Source organism: Psittacula echo (assembly GCF_963264785.1).
Source record: "Psittacula echo genome assembly, chromosome: 7".
Classification (NCBI taxonomy): Eukaryota; Metazoa; Chordata; class Aves; order Psittaciformes; family Psittacidae; genus Psittacula; species Psittacula echo.
Window position 1 is genome coordinate 9,144,774 of NC_137740.1, and position 25,366 is coordinate 9,170,139.

The window sequence follows — 25,366 nt, forward strand, 5'->3', positions numbered from 1 at the left end:
TAGGCTTTAATTACCAACATGTCTTGAAAGACAGCATATCTGGTAGCCTTGAGCTCATCCATAAAACTGAAGGGACAGTGGTTCTGGGAAACCTGCCACATCATGTCAACAGGACTTGTTTGCTTTTGAAGATTGCAGGCAACTGGATGGATTTGGAGAGCTGTCTTTTTACTAACAGAAACAAATAAGAACAAGGTGCTACAGTGTTGAGAAAGAGAACCTCTGTGGAGGCTGTGATTTATAGGGCAGCCAAGACTGGGGAGTCATCCTGAGCCTCTGCTTGTTTGCCTGGGTGTCCTCCCAGTGGAAGCCAGGGAGCATGGGAAGAAACCACCCATCTTGGCTTCACATGCTGTATCTGTGACCGGGGTAGGGCAGAGGCCTATGGAGAGTTTCACAGAGCACAGCTGGCTCACAATGATGGACACAGTCCTAGAGACGTGAGGTTAGGGAAGGAGTCATTGACCATCTGTTTCTTGAGTAAACTCCTCAGACCCATCTTGAATAATATCAGGTGGTAGTACTGAGCTCTAGTTACTTCTTAGTTCTCCAGATGCAACCAGATGTTCCCAGCTTTTTGAGGAGAAAGCTGAGAGTCAGATTCATCATAGTTGTTATGGCTTGTCCTGGTGGCTCAATTAAAACCCTTTTTATCTCAGGATAAGTCTTAAATTCAGAATCAATTGCATAAGATATTCCTGTTCTCCTGTACTTTTCCTTTCCTTCACACACACACACACACACACCCCCCCCAGACAGTAATTCTGCATGAATCATACAGTTACAATTGATTCTTTTGGTGGGGGGACAATATATGAACAGCTCAAGCAGCTGATTGGGCTGGAAAAAAAAGATGAACTTCCAGAAATTTAGACTTTTTCTTTTTTCCTAGTTGGATTGGTTTCCTAGGTCATGACATGGACTCCCAGCCTGTGGCATTACATGGTCCTGGCAATGAGTGGTGACCAATCTGTGGGAGAAGTGGGGAGGACAGAGTTTTTGAGGCTGTCCTTGTTGCCAGAAACATACATGTGAAAACAAAGGGTCAGTCTACAATGGGGCTGTGACACCTGAAAGAAAGGGCTGGTCATGGGATTGAATGGGTTGGAATTAATTAATGCAGGTAACGATTTTAAGTTGGGAAGTGCTGGAAAAGCTGGCACTGTTTGTTACAGAAACAATTGACCCTTTTGCTGTTTGTGAGGGTGGCAAAACCCAGAACTGGTCAAAGACAGAGAGACCAATGTGATGTTGAGTAAACATCCAAATATGCTTTCTGATATAAATGTACTGATTGGGATAGCTTCTAGTCCTGGGAGACGAGAAACACTGCCTCTTTGCAATTTTAAAGTGAGTGAGTCAGTGATTTCCAGTGAGTAAGTGCTGGGTACATAGTGATAGCACTCTTACCTCCCAGGCATTTAGATTTTGTGTGTGTGCCTTTTCCAAACATTTATTACTATTTCTTTTGCTTTTAAAATACAGCCAGACTATTTTTATTGGTGTGGAGGGTGAGGGGGGAGGGCTATTATGGGTTTCACTCAATATAACACGAGAGACATTTAAAACCAATCAACATAAACCACTACAAAGTGCTGGCTGGATGTGTGGTTAACCCTTGCTTTAAAAAATATAGGTTACTTTTTGCCAGTGTCATTTTAACATTATGGATCAGCTCTAAGTCAGAAAAAAGCCAGAGGGGGACAATCCAGACCAGAATTGAACAAGCTGCTATGGTACATCATCTGTTACTCTTGATGTGCTCTAGTGAGGCAAAGTGGTTAAAAATGTTACTATACCTTTCCATAGACCAGGGTGGCATCCTCTAAGCCCGTTGTTTGCAAGTGTAGTTGTTTGAGGTAATTGATGGCAAGCTTTAAGGGCCATCCAGTATTTTCTTCCACTTCCATTCTTTTACATTGGCTTTAATACTGTGCAATTATGGACTTGTTTTAAGTCGTCTCATTTTCTTTTACAAGCAGAGCACCTTGCATTTTAACATTTGCAGTTGTTTCAGCAATTAAACCAGGGCTACTGTAGCACTGAATCTCTAAAATTGTAGGGATTTTCAGTGATCCACTGTACATCTGGAGATGTAGGTGTTGCCCTTGGGGAGCTGTATTTGGCTTAATTTCCTCCTTAGGAGCACAGCACAATGAAATCACAGCTTCTCCAGGTCTCAGCTGTTGAGAAAATCCCTGTCAGGCCTAATAGCCAGTGCTCTTTTCCCCTTGATCAGCTGGGCTTTGGGCATTGCGGAGTTGAACATTGTTTGCTAAATGAATAGCTCCCAGAATGCAAACTTCACCTGTTATCCTTCCATTTAGGAAAATTGAGAGTTTTTAGCCTGTTGTACTCTGCATTCAAGAGATGAGAGGAGAAAAAAAACCCCACCTAAATGCCTCCATTTAAATGTAAATTTTGACTTTTCACGTCTGACAAAGTAGGGTGTTTGTTTTTATGAACAATATATATATATATACATAAAAGCTGTGGAATTGAAAGAACAAAACCCCTCTCTTGTTGATATATTTTCCACACAGTAATCTTTGCTCTCATCATGTTATGTATTTTTCTGTTTCTTTTTCCTTTAAAACTAATTTTGCTGTAAGAACAAGAGCTGTAGATTGTTAGAAGGAAGTACTCTGGCACTGGCTTGTGCAGAGAAAACATGCCATCTGCCTAATGTGTTTCATCTTGTGTCAGTCTGAGATGTGTTGTTTGGGTTTAACATGCCAGTCACTAGCCTTAAAAAGAGTGCAGGCAGCAGCTCTGACACACATGCTGGCTAGGGGTCCAAATCCTTCCTGCTTTTTGGAGACTATGCTTACTATGAAGTAGGCCATTTATGGGCAGAAGGTACAGTTCTCATCACCTGCTATGATGTCCAAAATGCATGAAACTGAAGTGGTTTGGGATACACTTTCATTTTTCCCGCTGTTAAGAAGCAAAAGCAAAGACCCAGTGGGTTATTTCAAAGAGGTCTGGTTGAAGATATGCTGGTGTCCCCCAATGGCAACCACACAGTACAAGCTTCACCCTTCTCTGCTGTGCTAGGGAAGAGCTGGAGAAGCCATTTGGTGTAACATCACACAGAGATATGTGCCTGAGTCCCAAAAGCAGAATCGTCATGCAGTGGAGCCCTCCTTGCTCTGACCTGGCACGTTTCTTCTGTTTGTATGTCTGGAGAGGGGTCAGAACAAGCTCAGCATCTGTGCCTGTTTCACTGTGCAGTGTGAACTCGGCTGCCTGCTTCATGGGGCATGCTTTGGGGCTCAGTGCTGTTGTCAGGACCCGTCGGTGGCTTGGTATCAGAAATGGGGCCACCTCCTTTATCAGATGTTTCTTCTTTCAGCCACAGAATTCTTGCCTGATTAATGGATGGTGCATGTCTCAGCTGGGTAAAGGTAGCTGGTCATATTTTGTTACACTGTGTGTAATAAAGACTTTATCTTATTTTTTTATTAAGAAAAGAAGTTGGCAGACAGTTTTAAATGTCTGCCTAAGGACAAAACGAACTGAGTTTTGCAGATAGCTGCTTTTTTTTCTTAATAAATAAATAAATGGAAAGATTTTTATGTTGATAATAAAAATAACTAATGCAGAGCTTTTCCCACTAGTGCCTGGAGACATGGACAGATGCGGGATTTTGAAGGGATAAAGAATTGAAATCTGTTGGCAGGTAGTTGCTATAAAAATAACTATCCTTCCTGCCTCTTATTACAGACCAACATTCAACAAATGAAGAGTTTCTGAGAAAGCTAATGATGACAGGATCAGGTTCCAACCATCAGAGATAGCAGAAACCTCATCCTTTCAGAGAAATATGAAGTTGAAAGGAAGTGGTTGGGAAAGCTGGGAGCTTTATTAATACTTCCGGACTTTCTCCAACTCACACTGTGGTGTGTGGGAGTGAGGATGGGAGGAAACTGCTAGGGAAAATGTGGGAAAAATAGAGTTCACTGAAAGTTTGGTTTGCCGAAGTTTTCTGCCTCCAGAGAACTTTTACTGTCCTGCTGTTTTATGGAGTTGGTTTCTGTCTTGCTGTGTGGCCTGGTTTTGGAATAAGAGGGTAAACCTTTTCTCATCACTTTTCCCCTTCTGCATCTCTCCCCCATTCCGATGCAGGGGGAGTGAGCAAGTGGCTGTGTGGGGCTTAGCTGCCTGCTGGGGTTAAATCACAGCATTGCTTCGCAATGCAATCATATTGTAGGGCCAATCTCCTGAAGCAGTCAGCAACACGTATCATAGACTTGGCTAGTCACTCCACTGTTTGGTGGCTCAACCTGAAAACAGCATGTGGACCACCAAGTGGTGATGCAGCGTTTAGAAGAGCAAAGATCAAATGTTGATCTGATATACCTACAATTCAGAGCAAATTGCTTCACTGTCCATTACAAACAGCTATAACAGCTACAGAGGAGAAGGATGAAAACAAGTAGAAAATATTTCTTTGTATTTAAAGATGTATTTTTGCACACACACAATTATAAAGATTTTGTATATATACACACATAGAAGGAAAAAGCAGACAAAAGCTGCCTACATCTCTAAGTCAACCATCAGTCGTGTGGGTCAGCTGTTGCTGTCTGGAGTGGGAAACGTCCTTCTTCAGAGTCCTACTATATCTTTGTTTAGTCTGGTGAAGCCTCTTGAGATTGTCGCGCTCTCATTATTTCCAATACCACTGTGATGAATTTTGAGTCCCTGATGTTCTGCAAGACTTACATATTCTTTCTGTAGGCAAAAAAAAAAATGTAGTCCTCAATATGTGCTTGCAGGGGATATACTGAGATCTTGTGACTTTACTTATATGCACAGTTAGCTGCCCTGCTGTTTGGTCTGACAGGCAGAACACAAGGTGATAGTACCTGCAGCAATATGTGCACCTATTTTCCAGTGTGGGTAGGGAAATATTGGAGGAAAAAGTTTCAGATACAACTGATGCTAAGTGCCTGGCAAAAGGCATGATATGTTGTGCTTTCAGCTGTAAAAGCAGATCCTTCCAAAATGACTGTTATGTTTTAGCTTTTATAGCACTGTACAGATAATAAATACTACTAGATAGAAAGAAAACATTCTGCAGTTTGGTGCAAAATACTGTGCTGATCTGTCTCTGAGTAGGTCAAACCCAGAAAAACCTATTCTTACAGTCGTTGATAAATCTTGGGTCAACAAGAGACAATTATTTGTTTTATTTGTTAGCATGTTGTCCTTCCCCTCAGTAGCTATGTCTGATGTATAGTCCCTAATCTCTCAATTCTTTGTGTTCCCGTTTATCAGCTTTCACTTTTATCTCTTGCTTGGATGTGTTTGTCTCCTGCACCGAGCACAAGAAGAAAAAACAAAGACACAACTTGCAAAGGAACAGAATAGAACTAATGATCGTGGACATCTTCTGCTTGTGGCAAGCAGCTTCCCGAGGACAGCTTCCTGCTGTGTTTTTTTGCTTTTCAGCTCTCAATCACTAGTAAAGCATGTGTCCAATGTCCATCCACAGCCTAGCTGTCATCCAAGCAAGTAGATGGCCACATAACCCTCGAATGACATATTTGGTGTTATTTCCTTCCACCTGACTGGGCAGGTTTGCAGCTTGCACGCAGGTGTGTTTCTTTCTTGCTCCACATGGATCTATGTAAAATAAGAACAATTACTACAAGGTTCTCTCATAGGTCCAACTAATGAGTTTTTCTTGGTATGTTGTTAATAGGTGGAAAAAGACACTCGGGCCTAATAAGAAATTTTACATGTGTAAAATGAACCTTTACTTTTGATGTCCAGCTTGTGCTTATCATTGGTTTAGGGGCTCTTGAACTGAAAGCTTTATCTAGAACAGGACCTACCCTACAGTAGTTTGTGCAATCTCCTGCTAAAGTCAGCAGTTCAAACTGTAGAAATACGTATACTTTTCACCACCAATCAACACTTCAGCTTTTTAGAAACTACAAAAGTCTCATTCTGCAGCATAAATTAAGGTCTAATTGGAAAATAAGAGCAGTGATACCACATCAAACCCATGGTCTGTTTGGCTCAGTATCCAGTGACCTATTGCAGGTGCTAAGGGATAGACTAGAACAGGGCAAATCTTCTGACAATGTGTGATTTGGGGATTTTCTGATCAAGAAATTGATCAATATCCACTGCTTTGTGCGTAATAACATAATGTAATCTTTATCTTTGTATTTATCTGAATGATCTTTGAGTTCATCTCTGTTTTGGCCAAACTCTGGTGGCAGTAAATTCTGCAGCATAAGCTAATTAAAAACATATTTTATTCTGTTCACCTTAGGTCTTCTGTCTTGTGACTTTCTGCCAGTTGTTACTTATTTAGTAAGAAATAGTGAATAATGACATATATTATCTGAAAGACTAGAGCAACTGGTTGTTAAAGAGTTTGATTTGACTCAATGCAATTTGTCCAACTGGAATCGTTCCTAGGAAATTAGGGAATAGGCAGCCATAACTCCTAGCCATTGTTTTTGAGTCAACCACTCTTTGCCTTTGTAATTGGAGGAGACGCAGGCAATGTCTTTGGGCCTTATTTATGTACTTGTAAAGTAAAGAGTGTACCTCGGTCAGAAGGCTCTGCAGAGGTATAATTAAACCTTATTGGTAAAACATGAAACTATTAATACTGCTACAAAGTGAATAGCTGAACAGGAAGTCTTCAGCTTAATATAGTTTCAGATGTATAGGCAGAAATTAATGGTGCCTGAAGACATTAAATGACTTGCATATGGTTACACAGCAAACAAGTGGCTGTCTAACAGTACCAAGGGGTGCTAAACCCCCTCAATATAGCTACTGGGAGCACTTCAGCTGAGCCAACTTTCAGAACCAGATTGGAGCCAAATTGAATTATCTGGTAAAAATATGGTCATTTAGATATTTCTGGTTTGTAATCCAATTTTCTTGCTTTAATTATCAGAATAAGGAAACAGTTACTGCCTCCACTTGTTTCTCCCTTTCTCCTTCTCTTCCTTGTTTCCTCTCTTTCTTCCTTTCTCCCTCCCCTTCTTTCTCATTTTCTCTCTTTCTTCATCTCTCAGCAGTACAATTCCTTTCCTCTCCCCAAAACTGTTGATTCTTTTGCCACAATTCTCCCCTCTCTTTTCTAAAAAACCCTCTTCCTATAGAGCCAGTGCTGTTCAGTATCAGACAAGTGAGTAAGGTTCGATTTACAGAGCTTGATCTGCAGGGCATATGGTGGGGGGATATATAAGTGAGGTCTGAGATAGGCAGAGACAAGTGAGATCAGCAAAGTTCAGGGTAAGGTAATGCCCCAAGACCCAGTTCAATCTTAATTCTTTATTCTAATTATTCAAGCAACTACAGACTTCAGAGCTTGTGAAGGTCAAAACCTGTGTTGCTGAGTGTATGTGCATGTTTGTTGTTATATGAAGGAGAGAGAAAAGATGAGACAGAACAGTGACTGTCCTTGTTCAGATTCACCCTTCTAGTTTTGCCTTGGGGTGAGGCCCAAAATCCAGAAGAGTATATTTCCTGGTTCCTATTCATTTAGGGTAAAAATCAGACAACAATTGTACGTGCAGCTGAGCCAAAAGCCTTGTCTAAACTTGATCTGGGTCTTAACATTGTGTCTCTGGCCCCTCTCTAACTTAATATGCGTTGAACAGAAGTGGCTTCTTGATAGAGCCTTTCACCTCCAGGTCACCCTTTCAAATCCAATTCAGCCCTGTCGTGACCAAATGTTGCTACCATCTGACGGCTCTTCTGTGTCCTGTGTGAATTGCTGGCTTCAGTCCAGTAGCTGGTGGACAGGTGCCTGAATTGCAGAAACTGCCAGAGCTGACACTAACTGGACATCTCTGCAGAGGGGTCAAAGAGTGAATCAGCCTGGTGGATGAATTAATGCTTAACTTGTACACACGGTGATGCTTTATATTGTCAAAGTGCTTTGCAAACGTCAGCTAATCCTCAGGAGGTGTTGTTATCTGTACTGGCAGGTGAGAGAAGCAAGCACATAAAGAACCAGGATTAGAATATGCATGTTGCTGACCTCCCACTCTGAGGCCAAAACGATGAGTGTAGCTCCTTTCAGGGCTACTGATGGGCACACCAGAGCAGGGTTTAAGCTCACTGAAGGGAGTCACATCTTCTTATGTAGATAAAAGCATCCCTTACTTTTTATGACAGTCAGGAAAGCAGTGTTGATGGACATGCAATCTTTTGCTTTACGAATCCATGGAACCAAGAGAAGTTTTTCCTCCATCCTCTTTGAGACGCTAATGAGTCATGCCAGATTATGTCTATCATTAAGAAGTAATCGTTATTTAGATTGAGAACTTGCCATGCAACTGGGTAAGTAAATAATTACTTATGAATGGCAACTGGGTTGGAGTGGCTCATTCAGAAAGGCAGCAGCTTGTGGAACATCACTGAAATAATCTGAAACAAATTCATAAATTGTTATGAAGAATTACTAGAAGGTCATGCAGAGTTAGTGGCAGATCTGTGTTTGCGAGCTGCTTCTTGAAGGACACTTAGACATTGTCAGATTGTGTAAAGGTGTCAACACGAATAAGAAGAAATTGGCTTTTGTGCTTCATATTAGTTGATGCCTTGGTGTCTACAATGGTGAATGGATCAGGTGGTCCATGAGCTGATGTATGGGAGGAGAAAGATAATGTCCCTATGGTTGCAAAAAGGCAGTGGCACACCTCTGAAATATTGCTTCTAATAAGCTGTGGCTTACATTCTTTCCAAAACTGGAGATGACACTGTAGGGCTGAATTGTCGGGGGTTCTAAATAATGGCAGAGGGAAAAGTTCTTGAAAGTATAGCACTTCTTTTGTTTTGGTGAAGGGTTTTGATGGCCCTTTCAAATTTGGGAGAAAAAGATATGGGGAGAAGGTAAATCTAAAACCAAAATTATTTAGGCATATCAGGCATCCAAGTGCAGGTATTTCAAGACAAGCTTGAAGACATGAACCATATCCAGACAATTTGTATTCCCTTGTATAGTCAGAAGGAGACAAGGTTGTGCATCCCTACTGAGCGATTCAAGGCACTGGGCGGAGTTCTCTGGAGCTCAAAGGGCCAGAACTGGTACAACTAAGTATGGGGTACAGTCATGAATGAATATACTTGAGACCTATGCAGAATTTTCTTTTGGGAGATTCTGGACCTGGCTGAATCTTTTGTGAACCAAAAAGGGTAAATCCTTATGTTGTGCCAACTGTTGGATGTCCATTTGCTTCAAACAGTGTCTTAGCAGTGAGAGTGCAAAGTCTGCCTGGAGGCTGTTATGTTCTCTACCGCTAATGGCAAGCCATGGTTTTAGCAGCTTGTATAAAACATTGCAAGGAGATTATCCCATCCCCTATATGAAATATTAGAGTGAAGAAGGCTTTTGGAAGCTCACTCTCTAAAGCAATTGCTATGCCCAAGAATTAATAAAATCCATATTGAAGTGACAGCTGGTGGACAGAGCTGGCTTCTTCCTGCATTGCTTGTCTCTCTAGTGGCTCATGTTCTGGGCTCAATGCACATTTATTCTTTTATTACAGCATTTATTGATTTTTACTTATTTATTTATTTATCAAATCTCTGTTTCCTTAAGAACCATAATTGCACTGTTCAAAATCTAACTCTGGTCATATCAGCATTATCTATTAACATATTTCTTTCCCTTTGCTCTTTAATGATTGACCTTTCAAAGGCGTTCAGCTAATGAAATGAAAATGCAGACAAGTGAGAATATATTTTCTCAAAACTTTACATGTCATCATGAACCAGTTTCCAGTTTCTGTACTATTTTGACTATTTCATATCTTTATAATGCATGTAAGCTTTTATCCTTTATCTATTATTTCTTTCATTCCCCCCGCTCCCTATTTATATGTATATTTATCAAGCTACCAGAAACTTTAGACTGACTCCAGAGAACTTTGTAAAGCATGTCTCACGAAGGCAAGGATTCAAATGAACTTCAGAGCAGAAATTCGTTTGCTTATTTATTTATTCTGGTTTTGTGTGATAAGTGGCAAGAAGAGGCAAAGACCATTCTTTTCAAGCAATGAGTGTTAACTGTTATTTTGTAAGGAGCGGGTTCAATTGTTGTCTCTGTCTTAGTGAGTGATTTCTGTTTTGACACACTGAGAAAAGAAACACTACCTCCGCCTTTGTTTTCTCCAACTCTGTAAGCTGGGTCATCCAGGTAATTACAGCTTTACTTAAGGAAGAGAGTGTGAGAAAGAAAATCTCTGCTGCTACTTGTAAGCACAAAGAAAAGACACTTGAGGGAATTAAATTGCATGATGATTTTTACAAGGCATCTGAATTATTTTGCATTCCACCTCTAAAGCAGAAAATGATGAGTTTAATATCGTATTGTAGGATGTAACTTGTAAGTCTCTCAGAAGGCAGCTCTGGCATCCAGGATGTTTGAGACTGGATATTCATTTTCTACTTAAAGGCTGAAGCAAATGTAACTATGAGACTTTGAGCCATTTCTAAATTTATTCCCATTCTTATTAGTAGATGTTGCTGCATTAGAAGCCATAACCAGGCTGGTTCCTGCTGTGTAGATATTGACAGATACCCCTGTGGTTTAACAGCAGATAGAATTGCTTTATGTTTTAAGTGTGTCTGTATGTGCCCATGTAAATGCACACATACATTTATTAACATCATTCCCCCATTGAAATTCTCCCTATCTCAAAGAGAAATAATTTCAGAAAGTCAGCTCTCTGCTGATTTTTCTGAAATCCCCATCAGTAGGTGACATTATATATTTAATTCAATGTTAATTCTGTGATCCTGCCTAAATTGCAGGACGTCAGTAATTATGTCAAAATCTTCCAGAGAACCTCAACTTAAACATGAAACTCTATTCCCTAGCTTAAATTTGTAGTATGGCAGTAGGTGAAACAGTTCCTACATATCAAGTATGTTTGTGACTCTAAAGAGAGAGAAGAAATACCATTATTGTTCAGGAACATATCTTAATTATTTTGTGAAACTTGTCTTCTGTGAAACTGGACACAAACAAATTGTGTCCTACTTGGTCTACTACCTGAGGTGCAAGGTGGCAGACTTTGAGTTTAATGTCCCAGTGACTGGACTGTTATTTTCCTTTTCAAGCCCACAATAACTTTGTGTCTGAGAATAAAGAGAATTTTTCTATTAGGAACTCATGTGTTATAGAATCATAGAATGGTTTTGGTTGCAAGAGACCTTAAAGCTCATGCAGTTCCAACCACGATACCATGGGCAGGGACACCTTCCATGAGACCACATTGCTCCAAGCCCCGTCCAACCTGGCCTTGAACACTGCCAGGGATGGGGCAGCCACAGCTTCTCTGGGCAACCTGTGCCAGCGCCTCAGCACCCTCACAGGGAAGAATTTCTTCCTAATGTCTAATCTATATTAACAATCCACTGAATTATTTGTTCTGTAATGGAGAATGCTCAACATGTTTCCCTTTGATAAAATAATGAATGTGATGAAAGAAACGAGACATGGAAATACTGTTCTGCTCTGTCTGGGAGTAGTACATTTAACTGGCAATTACTCTAGCAATGTTTAACAACTTACTGGATAGGATGGAGAATTGCAAATTTGGAGTATATTTAATGTGCAGGAATGTGCAGGTTTTTATATGTTCAGTAGAAGGGTAAGAAGCAAAAAACCAGAAAAAACAGTTCAATATTTACTGTGGGCTCACTTAGGAAATTACTTTTGAAATACATTGTAATGAATGACTGGATAAATGCTTTTAGACACTTGGCTGGGTGATGAGCTATCTGTTGAATGTCATGGTTTCCAAATAAGCAATGTGGAAGCTTAATCTGTAGGTGAAGTTGATATCTGTGAAGGACAATGTTCCCTCACAAATAACCATTGAAACAGACCATTTGAAAACAGTTTTTGTGATCAAGGAAGATCTTCAAAGAAATTTCAGCACCTTGAGGGTTCTCCAAAATGATCAGGAATGCCGTTATCCGCAATGTTTTTCACAAGAATCCTAGGAGATTTTAGAAAATACTGCGTTAGACCGGATGACTTGATCAATCGAACACTAAGCTGAGGCTCGGGTCACCCATGTTCTGCAGGAGATTTTCTTGCTGGATAACCTAGGGAAAGTTCTTTTAGTAATCTGTTCTTCTGTGTTTGTAGACACCTTATTTTGGAAATAATTGGATAGCAAATGAGTTGAATAATTATAATATGATACAGCACAAATCATACAGTTTATGCCAGCACCTTTATTTCTGTTTATGACACAAATTGCACCAGTCTATTGTTATATATCTCACTGTGCTTCTCAATTACTTTTTATTAGTAAATATGTCGCTATAAAGAATTCTGCCTAGCTGTTCTAAAATAAGTATGATTTAGGTTACTGACATCTGTGTGAAGGACATTCATGCTCTGCAAATATCCAGTTTAACTAGATTATCTCCTCACTTCATCAAATCACTGTTTCGAGACTCTACAACATGTTCTGTTTTATGGTGATATGCCAGCATGCATCTGATCTCATCATATTCTGTTTCTGATGGGGAAATTATCTTACAAAAAATAATATTACTCAGTCTTGGTTTTAATTTCTTTATGCTTGAAAAGGAAGAAAATCCTATGTGGTATTTCATCCTGTCAATGCTAATCTTTCTCCTTAGTGCTATATCTCCAAATAGCAGATGTGTGTTTTATTGCAGTGCTGGTCCTCTATAGCACAGCATAACGCTTTGGCAACAGCAAACAATTAATTGTATTAGAGTCAAATACAATCAAATGTTCCTTTTCCTATGAAGCATGGTCAGATATTGATACTGCATTAGCTAACATTTTACCGTAGGAGAGGCTTAATAAGATACAGTACTACTCTCTCTAGGCTGTTTAATTAAACTAAACAGTCACTGTGTATTGTACGCTGGTTTTCTGCCAAGGGAAAGTAAATCTGTATCATATTAGTTTCACATCCTAAGTGATGTTCTCCCCCCATCAGAGACTCTCTAGAAGAGCTGACACCATTGTCACATGAACGGCATAATACAGTCTGTGTTTATATTACATTGGACTGTCTTGTAGCTCAGTATTCTCCAGTAGCTTGAACAAGCTTTGTGTGCAGATGAGACACGTGGCTGGAAAGCTACATGTTGTATTTTACTGCCTAGAGTCCCTATTTGCCACTGAGGGGTAGAGAGCTAAGCATTCTGAACCCTGTCCTGCTAACAGAGCTGTTCTTCATCCCCCTGTTGAGGCAGAGAGATATGAACTGTAACCCTCTGGTCACAAGGAAGGTTCTTACTGGACCCATGGTGGCCAGGAGACAGAGGTGTGTTTGTCCCTGTCTAGTCATGGAGCACCATTTTTTTAGGAACAGAAGTTGCAAGAGCTTTGGGAAACTGGGTGATCCAGTGGCACCTGCTCTGGCAGCAATCTTTATTAGTAGATGTTGCTTTCTCATTCCTGTCAGTGGCACAGTATATGGTGATGAAGGTGAACATTCACTCTTTGCCATTGATGGTGGGGGAAGTGGTATAACTTATATATGATGTGAGAAAAAATATATGCCTCTGGACTGGAGACTTGAGTGTCATTTTCTTGCAGATCCTTCTGATACTGACTTGCCAATCCAAGAGGGTATGGGGAGAGAGCAGGCATTTCTGTGTTAGGGGGTCCGAGTGTTTTCTTTTGAGTAACAGTTGATGCAGTGTCATGCAGGAAGCTATGAGCTGAGAGTCATTCAAAGCACTTGTTTGGGGAGTCGTTCTGTTGAATTACTACTACAAAGCAGAGTAAGACAAAACTATTTGTGATACTTCTCTTTATAAACTGAAATAAATTGCACAGGAAAAACTTGTCTTTTTTACACAATTTTGAGCCTGTCTTTCCTGGTAGAAGGGAACATCTGCATATTGCGATGCAGAACTGTGCAGAGATGGCAAAGTTATGCCCAAACAGTAATGCTCTGGAACTGAAAGGTGCATGTTTTTGTATCAGTGGCACTAGGCCCTGTATCCAACTGAAGGATGATTATTTTGCACAGTGTCCTGTGCTGTGTTGCGGAATAGACTCAGTCGGAGATCAATATGATCAGATAAAAAGCTGTTTATTATCGAAACACTAACTCTTTATATACTATTGCTTAAAGTTGTTTACAATAACTTGGCACATCGTGATTGGATACATATCTTTAAGGCCCTTAACAACTAACATATAATTGGTTAAGCACAGGTGTGAGAACCTGACCTTCAAAGCTTGCCCACAGTCCACAATTTAGCAACTCAGTAAATTCCAGCTCCTTCTTATCTTGCTTTCTCACTCCCTTATTCATGTCCTTCTTCACTCTTGGATGACCCTGAATTCATGTCGAGCTCCACACAGGCAGTTGCTGATCTGGGTACGTGGCCATTTGTCCTGGGTTCAGCAGTGGCAGTCAGTTTTGTTTTTTTTTTTTTTTTTTTTTTCCTTCTTAGTAGCTGTTGCAGCGCTGTGTTTTTGACTTTTGGCTTGGGAACAAAAAACTGATAACACCGATGTTTAGACTGACCAAGGACTTTGTGAGTCTCATGCTCTGCCAGGGAGGAGGAGGGGCCGGGAGGAAGCGGGGACAGGACACCTGACCCGGACTGGCCAAGGAGGTGTTCCATACCACAGCACGTCATGCCAGGGGATGTAACTGGGAGCTACCCGGAAGGGCACGTCCGCTGGTCGGTCGGGCTGTCTTTTCCGGCGGGCGGTATCGTATTCTCTTCCCTTGTTATTTCTCTTGTCGTTGTTATTGTTGGTGGCAGCAGTGGTGATTTGTGTTATACCTTAGTTATTAAACTGTTCTTATCTCAACCCGTGGGAGCTGCATTCTTTTGATTCTCCTCCCCGTCCCTCCAGAAGCGGAGGGAAGAAAGGTGGGGGGGGCAGTAGACTGCGTGGTTCTGATTTACAGCTTGGGCTTAAACCATGACAGTTCTATTTTGGCGCCCAACGTGGGGCACAAAGGGTTGAGATAACGACAGATCTGACCGGAGTGTGTCTAATCGTATTTGTGATAAGCATTCAGTGTTTTGGATTGATAGTCACTTGTCACAATGCTGATTTATTGGCTCTCAAAGTTGTTGTTTTTGATCTCACAGTCTCAATATGCCGTAGGTTACTTAGAGCCGGTATTTGCTGTGTTAGTGTTTTTCAAGTGTGGGGCTTGGGCTAAGGTTATTGTCTCATTATATTTTATGGTAATGACTTGTAATACAATAGAAAAATTGATCATGAAACTGATCTGGCTTATGTTCCCAGTGTGGTCACCACCTTTATACTTTGGGAGGTATATAATACAAATGCTTAGCAACTATACATCTTTTTTCTCCTTCCTGGGTGGTCAACCTATGAAGGAGACATTCTTTTACCCTCCCAGTGCTCCTCCCAGACCGTTTACAGCATCGTTTGAGAGTTTTGAAGTTTTTGAGTGGCCTTTTAATATTGTTGAGACCTGTTTGCTGATTGTGATGGGGGTCACCATGTTGGCACGCATACAAAGTGTGTTTTGTCCACAACCATTACGTCTGATCTCAAGAGTTAAGCAGAGTCGGGTTTGGGCCTTGTCTGGGGTTAGACGACAAAATAGGGGGACCGAGAGATTTTCCCCGAGGCTGGACAGCCATGAGTGGCAGGGTGTGTGGGATAGTATGGGCAAGTATCTAGGTCAGTGGGCCCCTCCAGTGTTTTGGAACTTCACCACCGAACAAGTGCAAAATCCAGAAGAATTAGTAAAACACTTAAATGAGGTGTGCTGTCATCCTGGTCATACCAGAGAGGGACAAATCATGTCAACGTGCTGGGGCTTGGCCTATGCTTACCGGGCCTTGTTCAACACTATCCAGCACCTTCAAAAGGAAAGAAATGTCCCTGGATCTGAGGGCGAAGCAACAGACAGCGCAGCTACTCCAGCTCCGAGCACAGCAGCTACACCACCCCCAGCGACAAGTACAGCCACTACTCAAACTTCAACTGCAACAGACAGCGAAGCTACCCCAGCCCCAACCACAGCAGCTACACCACCCCTAGCGACAAGTACAGCCACTACTCAAACTTCAACTGCAACAGATAGCAAAGCTACCCCAGCCCCAACCACAGCAGCTACACCACCCCCCGCGACAAGTACAGTTGCTACTCAAAGCACAGTGATAATGACTGCAGCTAAACCAGAGGACCAATTCGTACCAATATCGATTGCCCCCATATGCAAGAGAAAAAGCAAAAAAGATTTTACCCGTCAACCAGGGGAGCACATCATCACCTGGTTGCTACGATGCTGGGACAATGGGGCCGATGGTCACAAACTAGGAGGTATGGAAGCCAAGCAGCTGGGATCACTTGCTAGAGAAGGGGGAATTGACAAAGCAATTGCAAGAGAGAAAAAGTCCCTCAGTCTTTGGAGGCGGCTCTTGGCAGCTGTGAAAGAAAGGTTTCCATACAAGGATGATGTTACGAGTCGTTCGGCCAAGTGGACTACTTTAGACAAAGGCATCCAGTCTCTGAGGGAATCAGCCATCGTAGAGATGATCTATCACACCAAACCGAATAACGGAGATATACCCATAGACCCAGATGAAGTCGAATGTACACGACCCATGTGGCGAAAACTTACACGGAATGCACCGTCATCATATGCCCATTCATTGGCAACGGTAACCTGGGGTGACATAGTAACACCAACAGTCGATGAAATGATTCACAAACTCCGAGAGTTCGAAGACAATCTCACCCCTTCCATCATCTCAGCTGTGGAAAAACTGTCCCAGGATGTCAAACAATTGAGGGACGATCTATCTGATTTATCCAGCTCCTCACGTGTACCAACATACGTCTCAGCTGTTAACAAAAGACGTCCTATTGTTCAAGACAGAAGATATAGAAGGCAAACACCACGGGCCACCCTATGGTTTTACCTGAGGGATCATGGAGAAGACATGACGAAGTGGGATGGAAAACCTACTTCAGCTTTGGAGGAACGGGTGCATGAATTGAAAATAGGAACAAGGGTCAAGACTAATCATCCCATGAGAGCTGCGGCTTCAGTCTCTGGTGAGCAGGTTCCCAGATGGAGCGGAAGAGCTGATTTTACTCCAGCTCCTGTGATAACGAAGAATAATTCCTTTCAACACGACTTAGGTGTCCAACGTTGTGATGACTGTTAGAGGGACCCTGCCTCCAGCCAGGTGGAGGTAGGGGACAATCGGATTTAGTGGACTGTGTGGGTCAGATGGCCTGGCACATCAGTCCCGCAGAAGTATAAAGCTCTCGTAGATACCGGTGCACAGTGTACCCTGATGCCGTCAAGCTGTCAAGGGGTGGAACCCATCTATATCTCTGGAGTGACAGGAGGATCCCAAGAGTTGACTGTACTGGAGGCTGAGATCAGCCTGACTGGAAGGAAATGGCAAAAGCACCCCATTGTGACTGGTCCAGAGGCTCCATGCATCCTCGGCATAGATTACCTCAGGAGAGGGTACTTCAAAGACCCAAAAGGGTATCGATGGGCTTTTGGTATTGCTGCTTTGGAGACTGAGGAAAATGAACAGCTGTCCACCTTGCCTGGTCTCTCAGAGGATCCCTCTGTTGTGGGGTTGCTGAAGGTCGAAGAACAACAAGTGCCAATCGCAACCACAACAGTGCACCGGCGGCAGTATCGCACCAACCGAGACTCCCTGATTCCCATCCATAAACTGATCCGTAGTCTGGAGAGTCAGGGAGTGATCAGCAGGACCCGCTCACCCTTTAATAGCCCCATATGGCCAGTGCGAAAGTCTAATGGAGAGTGGAGACTAACAGTAGACTATCGTGGCCTGAATGAAGTCACACCACCATTGAGTGCTGCCGTACCGGACATGCTAGAACTTCAGTATGAACTGGAGTCAAAGGCAGCCAAGTGGTATGCCACGATTGATATTGCCAATGCATTCTTCTCAATTCCTTTGGCAGCAGAATGCAGGCCAGTTTGCTTTTACTTGGAGGAGCGTCCAGTACACTTGGAACCGACTGCCCCAGGGGTGGAAACACAGCCCTACCATCTGCCATGGACTGATCCAGAATGCACTGGAACAGGGGCAAGCTCCAGAACACCTGCAGTACATTGATGACATTATTGTGTGGGGTGATACAGCGGAAGAAGTCTTTGAGAAAGGGAGGGAAATAATCCAAATCCTGCTGAAAGCTGGTTTTGCCATAAAACGGAGTAAGGTCAAGGGACCTGCACAGGAGATTCAATTTTTGGGAATAAAATGGCAAGATGGACGTCGCCAGATCCCTACAGATGTGATCAACAAAATAATAGCAATGTCTCCACCAACTAATAAGAAAGAAACACAAGCTTTCTTGGGTGCTGTGGGGTTCTGGAGAATGCATATCCCGAATTACAGTTCGATTGTAAGCCCTCTCTATCATGTAACCCGGAAGAAGAACGATTTTAAATGGGGCCCTGAGCAACAACAAGCCTTTGAGCAAATTAAACGTGAGATAGTTCATGCAGTAGCCCTTGGACCAGTCCGGAATGGGCCAGATGTAAAAAATGTACTGTACACCGCAGCTGGGGAGAATGGTCCTACCTGGAGCCTCTGGCAGAAAGCTCCAGGGGAGACTCGAGGTCGACCCCTCGGCTTTTGGAGTCGGGGATACAAAGGATCTGAGGCCAGCTATACCCCAACTGAGAAAGAGATACTGGCAGCCTATGAAGGGGTTCGAGCTGCTTCGGAGGTGATTGGCACTGAAGCACAGCTCCTCCTGGCACCCAGGTTGCCCGTTCTGGGCTGGATGTTCAAAGGCAGGGTCTCCTCTACACATCATGCAACCGATGCGACATGGAGTAAATGGGCTGCACTAATTACACAACGAGCTCGAATAGGAAATCCCAGTCGTCCAGGCATTCTAGAAGTCATCATGGACTGGCCAGAGGGCAAAGATTTTGGAATGTCACCAGAGGAGGAGGTGATGCGTGCTGAAGAGGCCCCACCATATAATAAACTATCAGAAAGTGAAAAGCAGTATGCCTTGTTTACTGATGGGTCCTGCCGTATTGTGGGAAAACATCGGAGATGGAAGGCAGCTGTATGGAATCCTCAACGACAAGTTGCAGAAACTGCTGAAGGAGAGGGTGAATCGAGTCAGTTTGCCGAGGTGAAAGCCATCCAGCTGGCCCTGGACATTGCTGAACGAGAAAAGTGGCCAGTACTTTATCTCTATACTGACTCATGGATGGTGGCAAATGCCCTGTGGGGGTGGTTGCAGCAATGGAAGCAGAGCAACTGGCAACGCAGAGGTAAACCCATCTGGGCTGCTGCACTGTGGCAAGATATCGCTGCCCGGGTGCAGAACCTGGTGGTGAAGGTACGCCATGTAGACGCCCATGTACCCAAGAGTCGGGCCACTGAGGAACACCAGAACAACCAACAAGTGGACAAAGCTGCTAACATTGAAGTGGCTCAGATGGACTTAGATTGGCAACATAAAGGTGAATTATTTTTGGCCCGGTGGGCCCATGACTCTTCAGGTCATCAGGGCAGAGATGCAACATACAGATGGGCCCGTGATCGAGGGGTGGACTTAACAATGGACACTATTGCCCGGGTTATTCACGAGTGTGAAACATGTGCTGCAATTAAACAAGCCAAACGGTTAAAGCCTCTTTGGTATGGAGGACGATGGCTGAAGTATAAATATGGGGAGGCCTGGCAAATTGATTATATCACACTCCCACCAACCCGCCAAGGCAAGCGCCATGTGCTTACCATGGTGGAAGCAACCACCGGATGGCTGGAAACATACGCTGTGCCCCATGCCACTGCCCGGAACACTATCCTGGGCCTTGAGAACCAGATTTTGTGGCGACATGGCACCCCAGAAAGAATTGAATCAGACAATGGGACTCATTTCCGGAATAACCTTATAGACACTTGGGCCAAAGAGCATGGCATTGAGTGGGTATATCACATCCCCTACCATGCACCAGCCTCTGGGAAAATCGAACGGTACAATGGTCTGTTAAAAACTACACTGAGAGCAATGGGTGGGGGAACTTTCAAGCATTGGGATACACACTTACCAAAGGCCACCTGGTTGGTCAACACCAGAGGATCTGCCAACAGGGCTGGCCCAGCACAGTCAGAACTTTTACATATTGTAGAGGGGGACAAAGTTCCTGTGGTGCACATGAAGAATTTGCTGGGGAAGACAGTCTGGGTTATTCCTGCTTCAGGTAAAGGCAAACCCACTCGTGGGATTGCTTTTGCTCAGGGACCTGGATATACTTGGTGGGTAATGCGGGAAGATGGGGAAGTCCGATGCGTACCTCAAGGGGATTTGATTTTAGGGGAAAACAGACAATGAACTCAATTGTACGCTGTTGCCTGCTATAGTCCATCAACTAGAAGTCTGCAGGGCACCAGCGACTGGCCCTGACTTCCCTCCGACCATCATCCCAACAGAGAATGAACTTTGATAGAACCGGACGAGTTCTACAGTAAAGGAATGATCAGCATCAGCAGGCAACGATCCAACACTGCATACAGCTTCTTCTGCCCTGAAAGACTGTTCCAAGAGATGGAGCCCAACATCATGAACCGAATGGACTCAGTAGCTTTATACGAATTGGTCCGTGCACTAAGATAACAGTGCACCGAGATGAGAGTGAGGGTATATGGAAAATGTGGGATCTGAACATGACGTGAATGGTATGGAATAAGGGGTGGATACTGTCCTGGGTTCAGCAGTGGCAGTCAGTTTGTTTTTTTTTTTTTTTTTCCTTCTTAGTAGCTGTTGCAGCACTGTGTTTTTGATTTTTGGCTTGGGAACAAAAAACTGATAACACCGATGTTTAGACTGACCAAGGACTTTGTGAGTCTCATGCTCTGCCAGGGAGGAGGAGGGGCCGGGAGGAAGCGGGGACAGGACACCTGACCCGGACTGGCCAAGGAGGTGTTCCATACCACAGCACGTCATGCCAGGGGATGTAACTGGGAGCTACCCGGAAGGGCACGTCCGCTGGTCGGTCGGGCTGTCTTTTCCGGCGGGCGGTATCGTATTCTTTTCCCTTGTTATTTCTCTTGTCGTTGTTATTGTTGGTGGCGGCAGTGGTGATTTGTGTTATACCTTAGTTATTAAACTGTTCTTATCTCAACCCGTGGGAGCTGCATTCTTTTGATTCTCCTCCCCGTCCCTCCAGAAGCGGAGGGAAGAAAGGTGGGGGGGGCAGTAGACTGCGTGGTTCTGATTTACAGCTTGGGCTTAAACCACGACACCGTTCTTTGCCAGAAAATCATCCACATCTCCCCCTTTTTCTTTTTGTACAAGCCAAACGCAATTTGTAGCACTCATAATCATACGTTGGATACGTTGAAAAATACACGGCAGCAAAATCAAAATCATTAAAATGACAATAAATACCATTAGTCCGCCTTTTACCAAAGCAACCAGCCAACCTGTCAGTCCCCATTCACCTAACAAATTGTCCAGCCAAAAGGCTTGCCCATCCTCATACACCATGTGTAAGATCTTAGCATGTTTCCGTATTTCTTCAACATAGGTCAATCACAGGCTGCTGGGTCTGCCCTTTTTCTCCTGGATGGCTGTCTGATAACAGGGGAGGCCATCCCCTTACATCAAGGTCTGGCATGGCATGTGTCCGCACCGCTCCATGCCTGCTGGGTTGCAGCCAGCAGCGGAGCTAAAGGTTCTCCTTGATGGCAAACACAGAGGCCAACCCAGTCTTGCCTTTGACTGTGGTAGCAGGCATTTGGCCAACCTCAGTTCTTGCACCTTGTTGTCAATGCAGAGTTTCACCTGCTTCAGTGCTGCATAAATCTTTCAGGCTTCTTGGAACAGGCACTATCTATCAGTATGTCTATTGTTGTCCTGTGATGCAACTCAAATGCACCCACAAAGAGGTACGAATGGCTGGATGCATCAAAGCAATGTCTTTAACATGGCTCTCTGATGCTGGTACCATGCTTAGATTCAAGGATGGCAGTATTGAATTTATGGGAGGCTTCACCTGCACAACACCATTATGATTTATCTCATGTTGAGTGTTTTTCTTGTTGTTGTTTTCCCTCAACAGAAGATTAACCTGGAGTTCTATATCGACATCCATGCCCACTCCACCATGATGAATGGCTTCATGTATGGGAACATCTTTGAAGACGAGGGAAGATTTCAGCGACAGGCTGTTTTTCCCAAGCTACTCTGTCAGAATGCTGAAGACTTCTCTTATGTAAGCAATGCTTCTCTTAATTATTTTTTTCCTAATTTATTTTTAATGACAAATATCTGGCTTAATTGGATTATGTGAATTTTATTTTAATGTGAATAGAAGGCTACTTGAAATTTTTGTCATTATTAGCTACCATCTTCCCTCTTATAATTACTTTATCCAAAATAGTAGGTTATGATCTTGTATGTTGTCATTAGACACATGAACAGAAGCAGGCTCTTTATCTTCCATATTATAACCTTTGGTTCTGAATTATTGAGACACTTCTTTTATCTATCAGTTCTTTTGTCTTTTGATCAACTGGATCAGCTTTAAAGTTTCATTTTTTTTTGTATTATATTGGCAGTCTTTTTTACGTGTACACTTTAAAAAATATAAGAGCAAATAGAACCAAAAAGAATAAACTTGAAATAAAAGGTTAGGTAATTTTCTGTCAAAAGTAGTGATAAAAGCAGTCTATGCTTTTGAAATTATTTGATATAACATGGAAAAGTGTTGTGCAACAAAATGTGCAAATGCTTAATACATGTCTTGTAATTTGGAAGGAAGTATGTGTGTAGTAGTTATCTGTGGGTATTGGACATAAATGAGTTAGAAAGGGGCATATGTTTTTAGAGCAAGTTTTAAATAGAATAGAACAGATCCTTAGCACCCATTGCTTGCAGTAGCTCTGCAGAAGTCTGTAGATTGAAGATTCTGGTCCAGTGTGTTGCAACTTTGCGTCCAAATATGACATCTTGGCCCTGTCTATAACCTCTTCTGTGCATCAGTTTTACTTGAAAGCTGTGCAAGTAGAGCACACAATGCCCCACCTGCCTGCAATTACTTGTTTGCTTCTCCTGGTCCCCCTTACACATCCGTAGAGCTGCCAGCTAAGCTACTTCTGTGCAGCTACCCCTCACTCTGTTTCAGCCTATGCACTCCAGGTTTGCTTGAGCAAATAGTCCTGCAAGATGCATTTGGTGTCCCATTTTGCTTTGGCTGGGATAAGGAATATTCAGTAACACATCTTGGCTACGTCATGCCCTGTGAGGAGGGAAGGCAGTGGATAACATTTTGCAGCTATGTAATGGGAACAGGCTCAATTAGAAATTACTTTAGAATCCTGCACCAAGTAGGGAAGAGCAGAAGAACCTATTCTTTTGGCCCTGATTTTACGTCTGTTATGTTCTTAACCCTCTTTGTTACCCACAATATGTTTCCCTACTCTCTGCTGTTCCCTTTTTCTTATACTTCATCTTCCTGGTACTGAGATAAACCTGGGTTTCCTCTCAAAGATGGGGACAGCTGAGGCATGGTGACTGATTCCTCTGCATTGCCATCCCAACCAACTTGTGGTAGAAGTGGTGCCTGCAGGAGGATAGGGACCCTGCAGCATTCCTTGTGTTTAGATTTGGAGAAACACAATGTAAACCAGATACAAAAGCAGATGAATCTGCACAGCAGAAGAAACTGTAATTGGAAAAAAAGGCCATTTTTATCATGGCAAGAATGCTAACCTAAAGCTTTCTCATCAAGATGCAGCAGAGAATTTTTTTCGTCTAGTGTTTGTGCATATTGTGCTGTGGAGTTTGACTGGGAAGTGAGTACAGAAATGGAGTTGTGCCACTGTTGTATTGACAGACCTGTTCCAGCAAAAGGAAGGAGGATTTGAAACCTCCTGACTCCTGTCCATTCCTCTGTTCTGTGGTGATTTGTTTTATGCAAGAGTGGGAAAAAGTTTGTGTCAGTCCCTGACTTTCCTAAGGCTAGGCAGAAGATATCCTTTCTTCTGCCTCTTCTATTCCCAAGAGAGGGGCCTCTAGTAAACCAAACATTTTCCTTTTCCTCTTGGGATCAGCAGTGGCAGCTGGCTGGGTATTGCCTGGGAGGGTGTGTTGCTTCCTCTGTTGCCTCACAATATTGTTTAACCATTGTCAATATTGTTTAACAATTGTCTATATATTATGGGGAATTCAGGGGACTGCTGCAGCATGAAGCTTCTGGGGTCACTCACTTCAAGGGCTTCTCAGAAAACTGTCCAAAGTGTAGAAGACCAAGTCCCATACTAAATGAGGAGGGACAGCAGCTCTATCTGTTCCCAGTTATTTGGAGCCTAAGGAAGAGGGAGCTGGGTTTAAGGAATAGCCTGTTCTTGTCTGAGAAGACCTCAGTGATTGAGTTTCTTATCTACACCTGGTTGTTTCAAAAACACATTATAGATAAGGGGGCATTCACAGATCATAGCAATGAAAACCTGCAACTGATAGTTTAGAAATTTTGTGCTCAAATGTGGGATTTCTCTCTGTTACTGTGGGAGATTAACTGCTCCTCTTAGCGCAAGCCTTGGTTGACAAAGGGAAAATCTTTGAGAAAATGACATAGGAAATAGAAGCCAATAGCTAAATAAACAGCACAGCCTCTCCCCTTTGACTCTCAATCTCCTTTCTGTAGTAGCTGGCAATAGGATATATATGTTGCTTTCCAGTGCACCACAGTTTGACCTAGGTGCAGCTGGCACTCAGTACATTGGACTTCCAACTCACATCCTACTGGTCGCTTGAGACTAGAAGCTTTTCCCCTGCCATCCATCCAAGCCATTCTTCTCAGGCCAGCTGAGGGGATAGAAGTGTTGGAAAAGGAGACAGACACAAAGTGTCCAACGTGTGTGAAGCAAGAAGAGTGAATATTATTGCCGTCTCCAGGTCTCCGTTCTCTTGTTTTCAGCTCCAGCCATGTGGGTTATGTGACTGGTTGGAAATATCAGGGCCGAATCTTGCTGCTCAAAAAAGAGGAAAGTAATCCAGAGCTTCGTGCATTTAAAAAGAGGGATAAAAAAAGTGTTGAAGATTAAAAATAGTGTATGTAAATATGCCCTATTGACTGCTCAAAGGGAAGGGGGGAAGTGCATCATTAACATTACCAGGCTGGTGTTTGAAAGTGTGGGAATGGACCACTGTTGTTACTAATTAATTTTCCAAAGCTTCAGGAGGTCTCATTTACATTGTATGCTGCTGCGGCCATTTGTTGGGATTATAATACTTCAACAGCAGCACTTCAAGTGAAAACTGGCGGCTGCATGAAGTGTTGTCCATAATTGACTAGCTCCATGTCTTCACACAGCACAGAGACAATGTTCCATTATGTTATCCATTGAC

General features: G+C 43.0%; 1 protein-coding gene across 1 annotated transcript in view; it reads left to right on the top strand.

Annotated features, from left to right (window-relative positions):
• LOC308223572 (BEN domain-containing protein 5) overlaps nt 1-25,366 on the top strand; it is a gene marked incomplete at both ends in the record, with an annotated part of 972,175 nt that overhangs the window by 848,205 nt on the left and 98,604 nt on the right. The window contains one exon of the mRNA XM_080622800.1: nt 22,077-22,229. Within this exon, the coding sequence (XP_080478926.1) occupies nt 22,077-22,229 (153 nt within the window). The remainder of the gene's footprint in view (nt 1-22,076; nt 22,230-25,366) is intronic.